Source organism: Protopterus annectens, chromosome 15.part0 (assembly GCF_019279795.1).
Source record: "Protopterus annectens isolate FY-2018-M chromosome 15.part0, PAN1.0, whole genome shotgun sequence".
Taxonomy (NCBI): Eukaryota; Metazoa; Chordata; order Ceratodontiformes; family Protopteridae; genus Protopterus; species Protopterus annectens.
Window position 1 is genome coordinate 243,163,778 of NC_056749.1, and position 17,590 is coordinate 243,181,367.

The 17,590-nt window shown below is 38.5% G+C and overlaps 1 protein-coding gene across 1 annotated transcript in view; it reads right to left on the minus strand.

Moving 5' to 3' along the window:
* Nucleotides 1-15,869, minus strand: part of RAB21 (RAB21, member RAS oncogene family) — a 445,727-nt gene extending 429,858 nt beyond the window's left edge. The window contains exon 1 of the mRNA XM_044056993.1: nt 15,471-15,869. Within this exon, the coding sequence (XP_043912928.1) occupies nt 15,471-15,614 (144 nt within the window). The 5' untranslated portion in view covers nt 15,615-15,869. The remainder of the gene's footprint in view (nt 1-15,470) is intronic.
* Nucleotides 15,870-17,590: the final 1,721 nt, after the last annotated feature.

Here is a 17,590-nt window from a genome sequence, read left to right on the forward strand (position 1 = left end):
GCAGGACCATTTAGTTGATAGCCAAGTTTTCAGCGAGCGAGTTTTTTTTTTTAAATAATTGCAGACATACGAGATTCCGATTTTATATAGATATATACACATACACACAAGAATATACATTATATATATATATATATATATACACACACACACACATACACACACACACACACACACACAAGAAATAAAATAATCTATATACACAGACACAAATATATACACACACACACACACACACACCAATTGCAGTCAGCATCATAAAATTTTAGATTTATGAATGAATTCCAAGTTGGTTCAGTGACAGCAGTTCTCTGGGAGATGTGTACCAGTTAATAACTGGCTAGTGGCATGGCATTTTTCTGGGGGGTATGGGGTATGGAGTATGTTGTGGGCAGTCTAAAAGTGAGTGCGGGCTAGTAGGTTATTTACCCCCCAAACAGTCAAGAAACCGATATGCAAGACAATATATTCAGCTTATAAACTTTGTAATTTTTAAGGTTGCTTTAACTGGGAGGGTGACCTAATGGTTAAGGTGTTTGCCTTGCAAGCACAAAGTGCAGGGTTTGAGTCTCACAAGGGATAATTGGCTAGGCTTAAAACGGCTCGCAAGAGCAGTTAGCTTAGTACTAATCTATGAACCTATTACTATAATTGATCTATGAACCTATTAGTCTGAAAGGACTGTACATTAATAAAAAAATGTAGAGGCATGGAGGAGACTAGGGAGTTTTGAGCTATGGTATTATCTGCCTGTTATGTTAAAACAGAAAATCTATAGAAGATTTTTTTTAACTGGTGCTGGATGTGCACACTATGGTCAATCATTATTCAAATCAGTTTTGTACTAGACTAGTACTACTACTGGATTTAGAACAGGACACTGCTGATATTTTCACCTATTAATTTAGATAGGCCAGCTTGGAGCTGCTTGAGCAAAAATATTCACATATTTGTGAAGAGTCATCTGCATACTGGATCACACCTTCTGGTTAAGGGGCTATAGAACATATAAAAAGATACTAAACCTGTGTCGCATCTATTATCAGACAACAAACCAACAGTAGCTCAAGTGGATAATGCCAAACCAGAAAATTAAAAAAACTGGCGCCAAAAGAGCATTAAAAATGTAGCAAGCTTTCATGCGCTTCCTCAGGCTTCAATACCAAAAAAAATCTTCCAAAAAACAAAATCCAGCTTCACAAATACAAAATCTCATTTCTTTGGTTTGATGCGACAGTGTCACTCAAAACCAGAATATTTCACTTGGTCAAAACTTAAAATCAATTTATACTTGATGCTTTCAGTAAAGATGATAGGAAATATAATTCATGGGAGGTGATACTAAGTTGTAATACCGCAAAAGGTATACAGAACACAATGCAATATGCGCCACATTTGCACCTATCAAAATATGCACAATCTAAAATTTGCTCCCTATAACTTCCATTTACATGAACTACAGCATCGAAAAGTTCCTTTCCTTTGAATCAAACTAGCTGTGTTTAGATCATTAAAAACAGATGTTATGTTATAAAGAACAAAAACATTGCCTCTTAAATCCAAGCACAGGCTTTTCTGGGACACTTTTTTGTCAAGTTAGACAGTAAGTGGTAATGATTACTCAATCATTCTAATGTCAGCTGCACATGTTATGTCATCATATATACAAGCTTTCCAGCATTAACATTATTCCTATCATAACCATATGCTCTATATGAAAAAATAAATAAACGGGCACATCCCAATCAGGTTTCTGATGTTTAACCAATTGCTTCACAACTTCCACAGAAGAATATCCTCCATTTACAAAACATTTGGCCACATCATTCAACTCTTGCTCAAAAAAAACCCTACCTGTGTATTTAAACGATTCACTTTCAACATCTGGCTTTTGAAGTGCAAATGCATGTTGCACCTATGCAAATATGTATTCCTTTTAACAGTCTTCGATAACGTGAAGTCCAAAAAATTCAATACTATTACCAGAAATAACTGTCTTAAAACCCAAGAAAAGACATTCAATAAACTAATGGAAGGAGCCTTGCCTCAGAGTCCCCAGACAACAAAATAAATCTAGTCAACAAATCGTTTGTAAAAATGAACTTCTGTGCACATTGCGGTATTAGAGGTAAAAATAAATTCCTGTTCCCATATATGCATCACTAAATTCGCTTAGGTGTTGGGTATGGGACTATCCTATAGCAACACCTAGCTTCGGCAGGTAATATTGGCCTTGAAATTTACATAAAATGTAACAGATAAACTTAATTCCATAGATTTCGGTATCATGTTAAATAAAATAAAGAGTCAACATCCATGGCTACCATCAGAAAATATGATTTTTCCAAATTATCACTATACCATTGATAGTTGTTCTAAGAAATCTGCACTACCCTTGGTAAAGCTAGTCAAATTCACCACCTCCTTTAAAATATTTTTCAAACTATACTAATATACACACAGTCAGCCAACCCTATGAAGAAACAATGGCTCTCATGGAAGTATTTGACAATCTGTATGCATCTGTGGCAGTCCACAGTATATAGGAACAGGATGCGAGGCATAAACTGCAGCTGTCTTAATCCATCACAATATATACCATACCTCCATGTTGAAATATTTTAATAATTAAACATTTTTCTCAATAAGCATTTTTATCATTCAATAATTAAACAAAAATAGCACTGTAAGTGAAGGTTTATGACCTTGGTTTTTAGTGGGGTGTATAACACAAGACAAATGTGGCAAAAAATCCAATAGTTTAATGAAATGAGGAATGCTTATGCTGTGCTGAGGATGTCATAAGAAGGCAGAAACATGCATGCCCACAGCTAGAGGAGTTTGGCTTTTAATGAAGTCTCTAATGGAGAGAGACGAAAGCACTCAACATTTTAATAAATAGTTAACAGAATCAATGTAGAGGCACCACCTTTATTGGCAGCTTTAACATAATGTATCAAAAGCTTGCATCTCAGAAGAGATAACTCTTTAGATCTCTCTAAAGCTTGACACAGTCCAACATACCAAACTATTCTTAAAAGGTCTGCTTTAGGCTTTCCCAGTACAACTGTCACTTGGTTCTCTAGCTACCTATTTAACCGGCTACAATCAGTTCAAGTAAAAGGCTCCGTACTTGACCCTGTCCTTTTAACATGTTTACAAATTATCTATATACACCCTCCCAACAAGCTACACTTATACAGAGGACTCCACTGTCATTTGTTAATCTAATTGATTCGTTACAATCACTCAGGAAGGCTTCAACTGTACTGAAAACTGGCTCAGTGGACAGTCAGCTTTTCCTAAAGCCAAATAAAACAAAACTGCTCTTATTTCACCCCAAATACACACAAGACACCTTCAAAACATCCAGCCTTGATACTAAAAACGAATTTGTACCTCACACAAAGTTACTTAGTGTTGTGACGAAAGGAGATGCTGCCAGCACAACTAGCTGGAATTTTGTAAATTATGTCACTGGTGAATATCAAAATGATTTATACAAGACCCTAGTGTTACAAATGTATTAATACTGTAGGTCATGTGGGTTAAACTGCTTGTACAGACGTGTGTGTTGAAAAGGTATTTGCAAAGTGCTGTGTTTAAAATGTAACCACAGTGTGCCTTACTGGAAGAGAACAGAAATGTACATGCACTATTGTAACAACGTATACATTTTAACAGAGGAAACATGAAAACAGGAGGTTAACCTCAGTCCAGCAAACTTTAATAAACAATTTAATTTCAGATATTTTTCTAGACTATGCAATAAAGAGGCTCTCTCTCAGGTTTTCAATGCAGTTGGAGACGCAAAGTCTGTACTATGAAGCTTTCTGCTTTGTACTTGGAGTGAACCAATTACTTTTGAAACATGAAAGAATGCAATTGTTTTAAGACTTCCAGCATCTGACAGAGAGAGAGACAGAGAGAGAGAGACAGAGAGAGAGACAGAGAGACAGAGAGAGAGACAGAGAGACAGAGAGAGAGACAGAGAGACAGAGAGAGAGACAGAGAGACAGACAGAGAGAGAGAGACAGAGAGGGGGAGACAGAGAGGGGGAGACAGAGAGGGGGAGACAGAGAGGGGGAGACAGAGAGGGGGAGACAGAGAGGGGGAGACAGAGAGGGGAGACAGAGAGGGAGAGAGAGAGAGAGGGAGACAGAGGGGGAGACAGAGAGGGAGACAGAGAGGGAGAGACAGAGGGGGAGAGACAGAGAGAGAGAGAGACAGACAGAGAGAGACAGACAGACAGACAGAGAGAGACAGACAGACAGACAGAGAGAGACAGACAGACAGACAGAGAGAGACAGACAGAGAGAGACAGACAGACAGAGACAGACAGACAGACAGACAGAGACAGACAGACAGACAGAGACAGACAGACAGACAGAGAGAGACAGACAGACAGAGAGAGACAGACAGACAGACAGAGACAGACAGACAGACAGAGACAGACAGACAGAGAGAGAGACAGACAGAGAGAGAGAGACAGACAGAGAGAGAGACAGACAGAGAGAGAGAGACAGACAGAGAGAGACAGACAGAGAGATATTTGGGCATGGACACCAAGCACTGGTCAGACAGAGGCTGCCAGAGGTCTTGGCTTGGTCACTCAGCTGAGATCTCAACTCTATAGCTGTGCCAGTGGGAGTCTTATTGGGGATCTTGAGAAAGAAGGAGAAAGCAGCCATGGGCTGACTGTGGTCTCTGTGTGCTCTTAAGGTAAACTGCACTTGATGCAGAGAGCTGCAACTGGAAATACTGTGTGTGTACCAGTTATCCTCTTAGTGAACGTCCCCCACTGCTGCCAGTAGTGAGGATTGAAGCTCCTTTATTTCTAGTCCAGTGGATGGTCTTAACAGGCGTCCTAATAGATCAACCGAAATTTGATCTTCGCATTCAAGAGAGCATAAAAAACCACCACACCAAAAACTGTTCATGTTCTATAGACATTGTTAGTCAATACATACCTCCTTCCTTCACTACTGTATACCTCACCCATTTTCACAACATTCAGATCTCCTCAAGATCAAAACTTGAGCTTTGCTATAACAAAGTAGCTAGATTAACAGCCAGTTATACAACTCCCACTGCTGTTCCACCCTCAGATACCTCACTATCTCAAGTTCACCCAACTCCTCCTTGCTCATAAAATGGAATCCACATCCTGCTCAGCAAATCAGTATGATTCTTAACTATTACCTCCCCTAATCAGCTTCTGCACTCATCTGACAAACACAGCCTTGAAAATCATAAAACAAACAAAAAAATTCACTGCCTACATTCCTACGCAGTAGCCAAGGTCTGGAACAGTATTCCTATAGACAGAGAAATGCCATGTAGTCAGTTATTCACACAGAAATGCCATGTAGTCAGTTATTCACACAATCTCCACGTCTGGCTCTGTACATGTCACACCAGGCTGACACTACCCATTACTTCTTCCTTTTCTCCCCTCTCTCGTTAGCCAAAACACCAGTTACTTCTCCGACAGCTAATCTCCTCCAACTGCAAATCTCTTTCCTTTCTTAGTCTTTTGCCCATATTTAATGCTGGAGCTAAACAAATACCATAATGTTTCTTATGTAAAAAGAATTCATAAATATATTCCAAACATACTATACTCAAACACCTCAATAGTTGGATTGGGAATGTATGTAAAAATACTTTTTAAACAGTGACTTTTCTCGGAGGAAACCATCAGGAAATAATAGGCTCAAATTTAAACTGTTTTAAAGACGCAAGTCAGTAGCAGCATCAACCACGCTTTGTTTCACAGATATAAACGTCACCCCTTCCTAAAAGCACAGAAAACTCATGTTTATCAAATACACAGTGTGATAAAATTAAAAAACAGTACCTTTTATGTTCTCATTTATGCTCATTTGGCACATGACTGGCATTTTGCCTCTCTTCACCTTTCCTCTCCCTCCCATTTTTATCCTCTTGTATTTTGGTGGAATTGAAACATGGTACATTGGTCTGAAGGCTCAGAAAATCCAAAGGGTCTAGTGTTGTGACATCACTATTATACCATGATCCCCCCAAAACGTGCACGCTGATTGGCCAGCGTGCCCATTGTAAATCGAGTTATACTAATGGAAAAAGGTCCGGTCGCCCGGACTTTTTTCCATTAGTATAACTCTACTGTCTCGCTATGTTAAATGGGTTTAACATAGCGAGACAGCTTTAAAATAAGCAACGGAGATCTCCGTTGCTTATTTTAAAGCTGTCTCGCTATGTTAAACCCATTTAACATAGCGAGACAGTGTTTTAAAAAGCAACGGAGAAAGCAAGATCTCCGTTGCTTTTTTAGTGTCTCGCTATGTTAAATGAGTTTAACATAGCGAGACAGTTTTAAAATAAGCAACGGAGATGTCCGTTGCTTATTTTAAAACTGTCTCGCTATGTTAAACTCATTTAACATAGTGAGACACTAAAAAAAGCAACGGAGATCTTGCTTTCTCCGTTGCTTTTGCCCACAGCTCTGATGTACTGCGCAGGCGCGCAGTACATCAGAACTGCCGCGGATGCCAGGCATCTGCGGAAGGGCAGTAAACAGGCATTATACTATGCCATTATTTAAGAAAAGGAATAGTTTCTTTTCTTCGCCCTCGGGACCAAACCACGCCAACCGTGGGTAAATTTAGCATTACCCACACCCAGGCGTGGGTTATTGCTATAGTATCTACCCTTGCAGGAAGAATAACATCTTTTTGCTGCTGAGGCACCTGTGAAACTTACAAGTGCAGTGTCAACAGTAATATGACATTAATACAGTTTTGGGCAGGTAAAAAAACATGCCCAGCATTAAAATCCTTGCCATCTCATTTTAAAACTTCCACTTCATCATGAAAAGAAAAGGAACTTTTCAATGCCATAAGTGCAGTTTTTGTAAACTTATGGGGAGCAAATCTTTTTACATCCCTTAAAGAAATTTACCTTTTAGAATATGTAGATTATGATGGTGACAATGTCATAATGCATTGCACTGTGTCCTGCAGTGCACTCTATATAGGTAAAACTGACAGAAAACAAAGGGAGAAGGTCAATATCAGTCAAATATAAGTGGGAAAAATACTCTTGGTAAGCTTATTATAAAGAAAGGAAATCAGCACTATTTTAAGTTTATGGTATTACAAGTGATGAAATATAAATTTAATGAGATGATATCACCTTTACTGAGCATGCAGAGTATAAATGGATTTTAAGGTTTACATCAGTTAAATTATCCAGGTTTGAATAAGACTTGTCTTGTTAAAATGAATCAAAAGGAAAGGAGTGTGCGCCTTTTACTGGTTATCTGACACACTGGGATTTCCATTTACAGTAGACTCCCTCTTCTGGTTTTGTTGGGTCCGGATCTTAGACTGGATAAATGAATGACTGGTTACTGAGAAAAAGCATACAAAATAGCATTTATGGGTTATAAATCAACTAGAACAGCAGCATTTATTTAAGCTGATCGGAAGGCACTGGATAAGATTACTAAACAAGCCACAAAAGTCATTGGCTCCAACCTTCAGTCCCTACAGGACATATATTCAAACAGATGCTATGGCAGAGTCCGAAAACACTACTGAGGGATATACATCATCCGGCCTATGGACTGCTCAAACTCCTGCCAACAAGGAAGCGCTACAGAAGCATTAGATGCAGGACATCCAGATTCCATAACAGCTTCTTCCCATGTACTGTCAGACTGCTGAACAACAAACCCATAACCTAACCTGCTAAGTGGGTAAACAAACATTATTTATGTGCAATATGTCAGTTATCTACATAGCTCACTTTACACTGTGTTTATTTTATAGTGTCTTATTTTTGATTTCCATTTCAATATTTTTAAATTATTAAACCTTCCTTCTGTAAACTATAACTCTTATGGTACAAGGCAGAATATCAAAATTTCGTGCAGTGTCACGCACTTTTTCCTCTGTGTTGATATGTATGACAAAGTTTACTTTCGAGTATTTGTGTTAGTATGCATTCCAATGAACATGAAGTCTAAAACGCAAATGTTTGTCATAATTTAGCCCAGAGAATGTGGAAGTGTTTTTCTCTGTCTTTTGCTAGGACTACGGCAACAATTTGATGGCTGGTTAGAGAAAGACAAGGTAAGAGGGGGTCTACTGTATTGCTTTCTGGAAAAATTTTTTGGTATTGAAGCCTGAGGATGCAATTGTATGTGTGTGAAAGCTTGCTACATTTTAGTAGTCTGTTAGCATTATCCTGGAGCTGGAGTTTTATTTCTACCTACTGTAGAGTTGTACACTACACGGTGGTTGAATTCTGCACAAGGCCCATTTCCTTGATGGACAGGAATTTTATCAAATGCTTTTAATAGTTTTACCAAGAAGGGATGCATCAGTTTCATCTTTATTTTGTTTTGCATGACAAAGGTTAGTAATGCTGTTCATATACTACAACATGGCCCAAATTCATGTTTTGTGAAATATTTAGATAATCATCTGTATACGAATAAGTGAACATAAGAACTTTGGATGGTGGAGCTGGAGATGGCAATAGGTCTGTGGTGTCAAGAGATTTTTCATCTTCATATACATGTGTAACATTTTCCTTTAGATATCGGGGTGACTTCTGTGGCTATTACAAGTACTAGTTTGTCTATAACTCCCCTTTTTAGTGTCTCAACCAGGTCCCTTAACTCTCAGTGTTAGAGGATTCTGAAGCCTGCTTAAGGGCTAAGCAGCATGCTGCTGGCCCACATTAATATACATTACCATCTCCCCTCCAAATCTCACCACCTGTTCTGTCTGAAAATGTCCTGCCTAAGCTGTGCTAACTCGTTCTTACCTTACTTTTCAGTACTGCATCCGAGATAGTTCCTGCATGGTCCATAACTGAACTACTCTGTGTCCACTCTTGCCACTTGGTAATCTGTGGCTAGCAGAATGCTAAACCATGCTGCCTTCTCCCTGCCACTTAGTGCACAAGATGTTATTTGCCTTTTAGTTTCACAGTAGTTATCTGCATTACTCTAGTTCTTCCTCAATCTTCTATTTTACTGCACTCAGAGCACATTCTGCCTTTTTTGTCTGCATTTCTTGTGTGTATGCAGCCTGCAATATACTATTGTGCCATCAGCAAAAAGTACATTTCCCCCAGAACATCAATAACTCAAGTGTAGTTGATGCATCGTAATGACAAGCTATATTAAATTTCTTCAGAACTACTACCTGCCACTCAGAAAATGAAGCTAGAAAAGAAATACTCCAAACCATTCTGATTTGGCATTGCTGGACTAAACATATATACCACAAAAACATGGGAAAATTTTAAAGTATTAATCTGAAATTAAAAAAATTTATATATGGGAAACTGGGGCAAAACAGATTTACTTGAGACGAGAACAATTGACTTTTGTATGCATAACGTTCACAACTAATGTATTAAACCATTGTGGGGGAGGGCAATAAAACCATTGTGGGGGAGGGCAATAAAACTTATGCGTCAACACTGACCACATCATAAACCATTCGTCATTATCACATGTAGCCTCAATGACCACTTTTAGAAATGAACTCTAATAAAAAAAGAGAAAGTTCTGGTAAAATACATTTTGTGCCACATTTACCATAAACAAGACTAAACAAGGCAGCTGTGCGATTCACAGCTGCATACAACAGAAAATGTTGCTATTAAAGCATCTTAAACCACTTTTGTGAGCATGTACTTTAGATGACTAAACCGTAGTGTAAATTATCCTTTTTTAATAGAGTTTCTGGTGTCATACCATTGCAGCATCAAAACCACAGAAACACAGTTATATAATTTCTCTTGCATACTACTAGTAATGCTTCCTTTCAGGAAGAGGGCCACAGCCCTCTGTAATCCCCACAGCAGTAATATGTGGTGGGCATACCTCTCAATGCAAAAATACCTGGACAAAGCTTGACAAAATGAGGTACAAATAGGGACATACAGTTGCTAGAGTAACAGGATTTGTTTTAATATAAATTTTCTGAAGGATTTGAAGTCTGAAACTCAAATGTATGCCATTATTTACAGACTTCAATCCTGAAATCACCACAGTGATTTGCCAGGGCAAAAAAAAAAATAGTAAGAGGAGCAGGCCAAAAGTATGAGCCAAAAATCTGGGCATTCTACAAAGATCTGTACAGTTGAGAGGTATGGTGGTGGGTGCAGCAGCCCACTTACAGCTATATTATGTCACTTTATTCAACATTCTTAAAAGTGTTGTGAATATGGGTCAGAATTAAGGAGGAGGCTGTCCATGAGGAAAGAACATTGGCAGGGTTTATTACTGAGCATCCTGTTGGGTGCTTAAAGTTGTGTCAAGAATCTTTAGCTTATTTTGGGGTAGTCTTGCTTATGTATGCTTTAAGTACTGGATAATAGCATTTAAAAACATGGTATGGTTGGTCTTGGAAGCAAAAAAAGATCTACACAGACACACACACACACAGACACACACAGACAGACACACACACACACACACACACACACACACACACACACACACACACACACACACACACACACACACACACACAGACACACACACACACACACACACACACACACACACACACAGACACACACACAGACACACACACAGACACACACACAGACACACACACAGACACACACACACACACACACACAGACACACACACACAGACACACACACAGACACACACACAGACACACACACAGACACACACACAGACACACACACAGACACACACACAGACACACACACAGACACACACACAGACACACACACAGACACACACACAGACACACACACAGACACACACAGACACACACAGACACACACACAGACACACACAGACACACACAGACACACACAGACACACTACTGAAAGCAAGAGGAAGCCAGAACCACCAGTTTACATAAAACAAGTTAATTCACTACTCCAGAAGATAAAATAAAAATCAATGCCTTCACTATGTTATACTAACAGTACCATACATACCTTCAGGCAAATAGGTTGTTCACTGAAGTCTCGGGCTGTACAGACTTCAGCACTACACTACAACTAACTTTCAGATACACTCCACAAATAAGACCCAACTGGACTGCTACATTACATGCATCCGGATACTGATACAACCTCTTGCTTATTCCTGAACCTCCAAAAGATTTATTTTCGTAATGTGTTGACTGCATGCAACACCCTTACATACACTAAAGGTTATGGAAATTTCCCCCAAACACTAGACACCAAGTCACACTACACATTTTCAATACTAAACATGCCACAACTACCCTATTCCCAAACACAAAACTATATAGTCATTGAAATTTTTAAGACAGGTTGTATGTAGGACCTGAACTCCTTGACAAATAGTTCCCTAGGACAGGTCTGTGGGTCACTCTGAAGTGGAAGGGTTTGAGGGACAGTGCCAATTAGCAGAACTTGGCCTTGTTAACTGAACCATTGTGCAGGGACACAGTCACTTATTAAACAGAAATACATACCTACTAAAAACAGTACTCTAAACAATAGAAGGCCCACTTTTCTACGGCTAAACATCTCCTTTCAGCATTGCCTAAGCACTTTTCTATGGCCGAATCTCTCGTCAGCATTGCCTAATTTTAGCAGATACAGTACACTGGCTGCTTGAAAATCTTGTGACAGTACTGTCCAACAAACTCTGACATCAGTATACACTGTAAATTCCCCAGTACAATCAGGAGTCCTTAATAGTGGCTCAGAACAAGATTTTTTTTTTTTTAAGTTTACATTTAACCAGATAAGCAATTTGGTCTGAAAACTTTGTGCAGTCATGACCCGGGCAACATGGGCATTTCACCACAGCAATGCAATACATTACACTGAAAGGAATACAACATTCAAATGCAGCACATGTGATGTACATTAGTGCAGGTACTTAATATAACTGATGCCAATATGGTAAAACAGACATCAATCACAATACAAACTTAGAAAAGTACCATCATAAAAGATTCACAGTCCCCTGAATGAATGATCACGTCATGCAAATATGACAGTATAGTTGATGAGTGACTTCAGTAAGTTATCCAAATGGCCACTGAAATGTAGCTGAAAACGAAGGTCATACAGTAACACTGTCTACTGGAACAGACAGCCAGGGATTACAGCAGTTTTTTTTTTTTTGTTTTTAAACAAAGGGAACAAGAGGTATCCGCAAATGTTCCCTTGCCAAGTAACTGGCCTTTTCTAGGTTTGCCACCGACTTTATCAGCTCTGAGCATAGGAACTATGAACATTTGAAATGCTATTCAGATTGCTAAACTCATTAAGCTAGTACTCAATTAGGCTTCGGTACAAGCCCTGTGGAGCAGCTCCTTCAACTCTGCGACTCCCATTCCTAGTTTAACCTTTTGTGAACTTCTCCAATTGTATTTCTGTTATCATTCGTGGTTTAAGGGGTTTTTTTTGAACTTCTAAAGACAAGACCTTACAAAATACCACAGTGGTTACCAGTTGAGCTTTCCCCAGGCACTTTGAGAACATTCCATATATTAATATAAAACAATCTTACTTTCTGCTTTTACTTTTTTAACAAGGACTTTTAACTGTACTTCAGGTAGAGATTCTATGGTCTCATGTGAACTTCAGCATGCAGACAAACCACAAATCTATTTCTTTCCATGGCTTCAATACCTTAAGAAAGATGCAGCAAATCTATCAAATTATCTCTTCTGGTTGCCTGGCTTTGTAGCGCAATGCATTCTCAAATTTTAAAAACTCATCAAAACCCACTACTTAAACTGGTTTTGCTCATGCTACTCATCAGGTTAATCCATGCCACTGCACTGTTGCAAGAATTCTGCTAAGGAACAACTTTTTTGTCTTTGTCCCTCTCTCCCATAGCATACTTATTTATCCAATGATAAGTCCTTCACAGTACTGGTCGACTTGTCCAACCAATGTTATGTTCTGAAAGAACTAATAACCATCCTAAAAGAAACTCTCAAAAGTTCAATTTTGTATGATTTACTAGAGAAAGGACTTAAAATTAAAAGTAGTCTTTGCTTATGCATGCCTGTCTATATTCTAAACATGTATGGCCATACGTCTTTGGTTTTATTCTCTCATGTACTGCACTATTACTTGCAACTCTCAAATGCTCAATTTGTAGGATTTACTATAGAAATGACAAGTAGAATTTGTTAAACTTTGCATATGCATGCTTGTCTGTATTCATAACATAGATACTCATATGTCTTTGGTTTTATTTTCTCTCATGTACTGTATTATTTGAAGCTTTTCTTCCCGGGCCTCCGTTGAAAATGGACCTGTGTCCAGTCAGACTTTCCAGGTAAATAAATGTAAAACAAAAAAATAAATAAATAAAATCTCCTCAACTGGCCCATCAGCCAAAAACATATTGGAGGGCACTAAACTAATGACCTGTTGGGTTAAGTCTACCATGTCAGGAATCCTACTATAAACTCATTGCATTCCCTGGGCTATCAACATTTACTCCTTTACTATGGGCATGGCCAGCTTTTATACATCTGGCAAGCTAATGTGTTGTTAAAAAAAATTACACTTTTTCCCCAATTTTTTACTGCCAACATCAAGCAGTTATCTTGAGCACCCTCACACAGTACAAGTCAACTGGAGTAGACAAATGCACACAAATTTGCCAAACAAGTGATTTGTAACCAAATGTATAGCTGTACTCTTAGCTGCAATCCACTTTTCACCAAGGTGTAAAACAAAAAAAAAAAATCTGATGGGCAAAAAAGCTTAGTTTCAAGTTGCAGCCCTAAGTACCAATATACATCATATCCCAACAATTACAACTCAAACTAAATTAAAACAAGGTGTATGTTTGCTATGATAGCAACCTGGATTTGAAAACAAAATGTGGTTGTTTTTGAGAGTTGATAAGACAGAAGGTGGCCCAAAGATCTACTCCTGTATTTTTAGCATGAGAAATCTTTGGCAGGATAACAGCTCAGGGCTGCCATGAGTCTGTCACAACTGGACAGCATTTACTATGAGTGCACGCACATGCACCTTCTCAAATAAAGGAAAAACAGCATGCCAAAATGAATCTCTTCATATAGAGCCTACAATTAAATTACTCATCCCTCACAGCAACAGCCATTTTTGAATTAAATCAACCACCTCTTCAAGAAGGCTGCTCCAATCACTTTATCATTCTTATTTTTCTTCCTAAAAAAAAAAAAACACCCCAACACACTTCTTTTCAGAGATTTTATAGTTACCTTATCATCGTAAATCCCCTTAAGGCAGCTAAAAGTTTCTACTGACCTCCCCACTCAACTTTCTTTTGCACTCTAGACATACATTGAGTTGTTCTACTCTTTTTAATTTTTTTTTTTAATTACATCTTTGAAATGCAGGTATCTTACTGGTTACAAAGACTGCACTGACTTTTAGTTTAGAGCAGTGTTATCTTCCAGTGTGAGTATTTTAATCTATACTGCCCATTTAAAAACATACCTCTCAACTTTGCGCAAGAATCATTGCCAAAGCCAAAACATAATGGGGAACAGAGACCAAAAAAATCAAAGACAACTGTTAATTACTTCAAATTAAAAATTAACAACACTTCACATTAACATGCATGTTCTGAACAATAAAGTATGAAACTCTAATGTCTGGCATTACTGCCTATAAGCGATTTGTCAGAAACAAAAATACAATTCATGAAGGACAGGGCAAAAAAATCAGGAACATTCCACAAACTTATGGGCAATTTGAGAACTGTGATCTGCAACAATATAAAGAAATGCAAGGAAGAACACAAAAAGTCAAAGATAGTAATGCCGCAGTTCTGGTAGTGAACTACTTTTAGCCAAAGAACTCTGAGACATTACCTAAAACCACAACAATGATGGTGACAGTACATTGTACATTACTTCTATAATAATATGCAACCGCTGATCACTATCAGATTTCTCCTTAGTCTGTCCAACTGCTTGGAACTACCTAGCATCAGCTACACAAAAACTGCTACAAAGAGTGCAGAGAACCATAGGGATGCAGCATGGTCAATAATAACCAAATCAGTCTGATCCTGATTCGATGACTTGAAGAAGGCTTGTGCTTGGTTTACTCCAGCCAAGCTGTCTTGCTGCATGTTTTTATTGAGGACTTCCTACCCCTCCCCCCGAGAAAATAATAGCTTTACAACACTATACACACTTAACTAAACGCCACAAAATGAGCCACAGTACAGCTGTTTATTCACTTCAAAAATTACTAACAAAGTCATCCCAATATTAGGCCAATTCTGCCCTTAACATGACATTAACGCCAGTGTGCAACATTATATCCACAGTTAGCATCATATACATTCTACAAGACTTAAAGCATATGTAGCATTTCACACATCATTCCAAAGGCCGGAATCACCCACAGAATACAATGCAATTAACACTATAATTGATTACCCCTTATGGAAAACTAGCCGCATAAACACGGCATGCTTACCTGCAGTGTAGTAATGTGCTTATCGTTGAATTTGTTTTCACAGTATCTCAGAACCAAAGAGGTTTTCCCCACACAACCTTCTCCTAAAAGAACTACCTTAAAGGAATAGGTTTTGTTACCACCTCCAGTTCCGCCAGCCGCCATCGTTACTCAGGTCCGTTTGTACTCAGACAGTAATATTGTCAACAAGGTACTCACATCAGACGTTGTAAATGACAGCCCGACTCCCTACTGTACATGCACAGACAGTCATAAATCAACCAACCAAATACACTCTCGCCCTACGACTGTCACTTAACTCACGTATACCTACTCACTTTCTAATGGCGTCTCTTTCCTCTTACGTCACCCGTTCCCTGATCATATGACATGACAAGGAAACCGTTGGCGCTCGACTCTTGAGCAACTTGGGTGCGGCTAGTGGCTTAGAGTTGATTTGTTATTAATTAACCGTCTTATATATGCATATCTATATTTTTAGAAATATCCACTTTGGACAGTTGTGTGAAACAAATTTCCAAAACATTAGTAGTGACTGACCATAGCTTTTAACCTTCCATCCCCAAAATGTGAAAAGTCGACTACCTCTCCCAATGTGGAATAAATGGGCAACATGTGGATCACTTGTTACCAGTTTAAACTAGGACACATAACATGGTTATTAACTGTTCGCATATATTTTTTTTTAATCAATATTATGTATTATTGTGAATTATATACCAGAGATGTTTGTTTAAAAACGTTCTTAACAATGGAATCATTCATACCTCCCAACTTGTGAACACAGAAAATCTGGACAAAGTAAAAAATAATGGGGATCAAAGGCCCAAAATAGGGACTATTTTTAAATATTGCTCTTAGAAAGTTAGTGTACGAAAAGTGTTTATATTAGCGTGCATTTTCTGAAGGATAAGAAGTCTAAAACTCAAAATAGCTGTTATTCAAAGTCAAAGTAAACTTTATTGTCATTCAGAATTCATACAAGTGCAAAAACTGAATGCAATTCCATATCTCTGGATTCAATGTGCAAACAACATATAGACAATTTTCGCAGACAGTTACACATATAACACCTATTACATCACGGACATGCAGTTAGACAGACGAATACTGCATATAATTAGAAACAACAGTTTTTGCAGTGAACACTTACTTGTATGAGACAGTATTGCACAGGTACTTGGTAAACACATTGCACTGATCCTTGCACAGAAAGAGACATTTGAGTATTGCACTGTGAACATTAGAGTATCCTTGCACAGAGACATTTGAGTATTGCACTGTGAACATTAGAGTATTACACTATGGACCTTAGAGTATTGCACTATGGTTAATTTACGAATTACCAACATGTGTTGCACTGAAAGAACAGATATTTTACTGCATTGCTACTGCCCTACATGGCCTGTAAGTTACAGTAATGGTGAATATTGCACTAAGTATTAGATGAGACTGGTAACCAGGTTAAAGCACAATTTGAGACAAGCTTCTACAGTTTCTACTGACCCAGATGGCCATCATGGAGCATAGTTGTTACTAAAGTTCAGCAGCCTGATGACATTAGGGAAGAAGCTATTCCTGAATCTTGTAGTTCTGCAACATATGCTTCGGAAGCCCTTTCCAGATGAACAGTCTGTAAGGCGGGTGAGTGAAGTCTTTAATTATTCCTGTGGCCCTGCTGAGACATCTGGATAAGTACAAGTCATGGATAGGTGGCAAGGTGGTCTTGATTATCCTTTTGGCTGTCTTCACCACACTGTGGAGGGATTTGCCCTCAGAGGTAGAGCAGCTTCCATACCATACTGCAAGGTTGTTCATCAGGATGCTTTTTATAGTACCTCTGTAGAAGGTAGTAAGAAACGTCAATGGGAGATTCACTCTCCTCAGCCTTCTTAAAAAGTGCAATCTCTGGTGCGCTCTGTTGACTATGGCATATGTATTAGTGTTCCAAGACAAGTCCTCATCAATGTGCAGTTCCAGAAACTTTGTGCTTTTCACTCTTTCCACTGTTTCCCCATTGATAGTGAGGGGAGAATGTTCCTTGCAATTTTTCCTGTAGTCCACAATTATCTCTTTTGTTTTGTTCACAGTTAGTGCTAAGTTGTTTTTTCCACATCAGG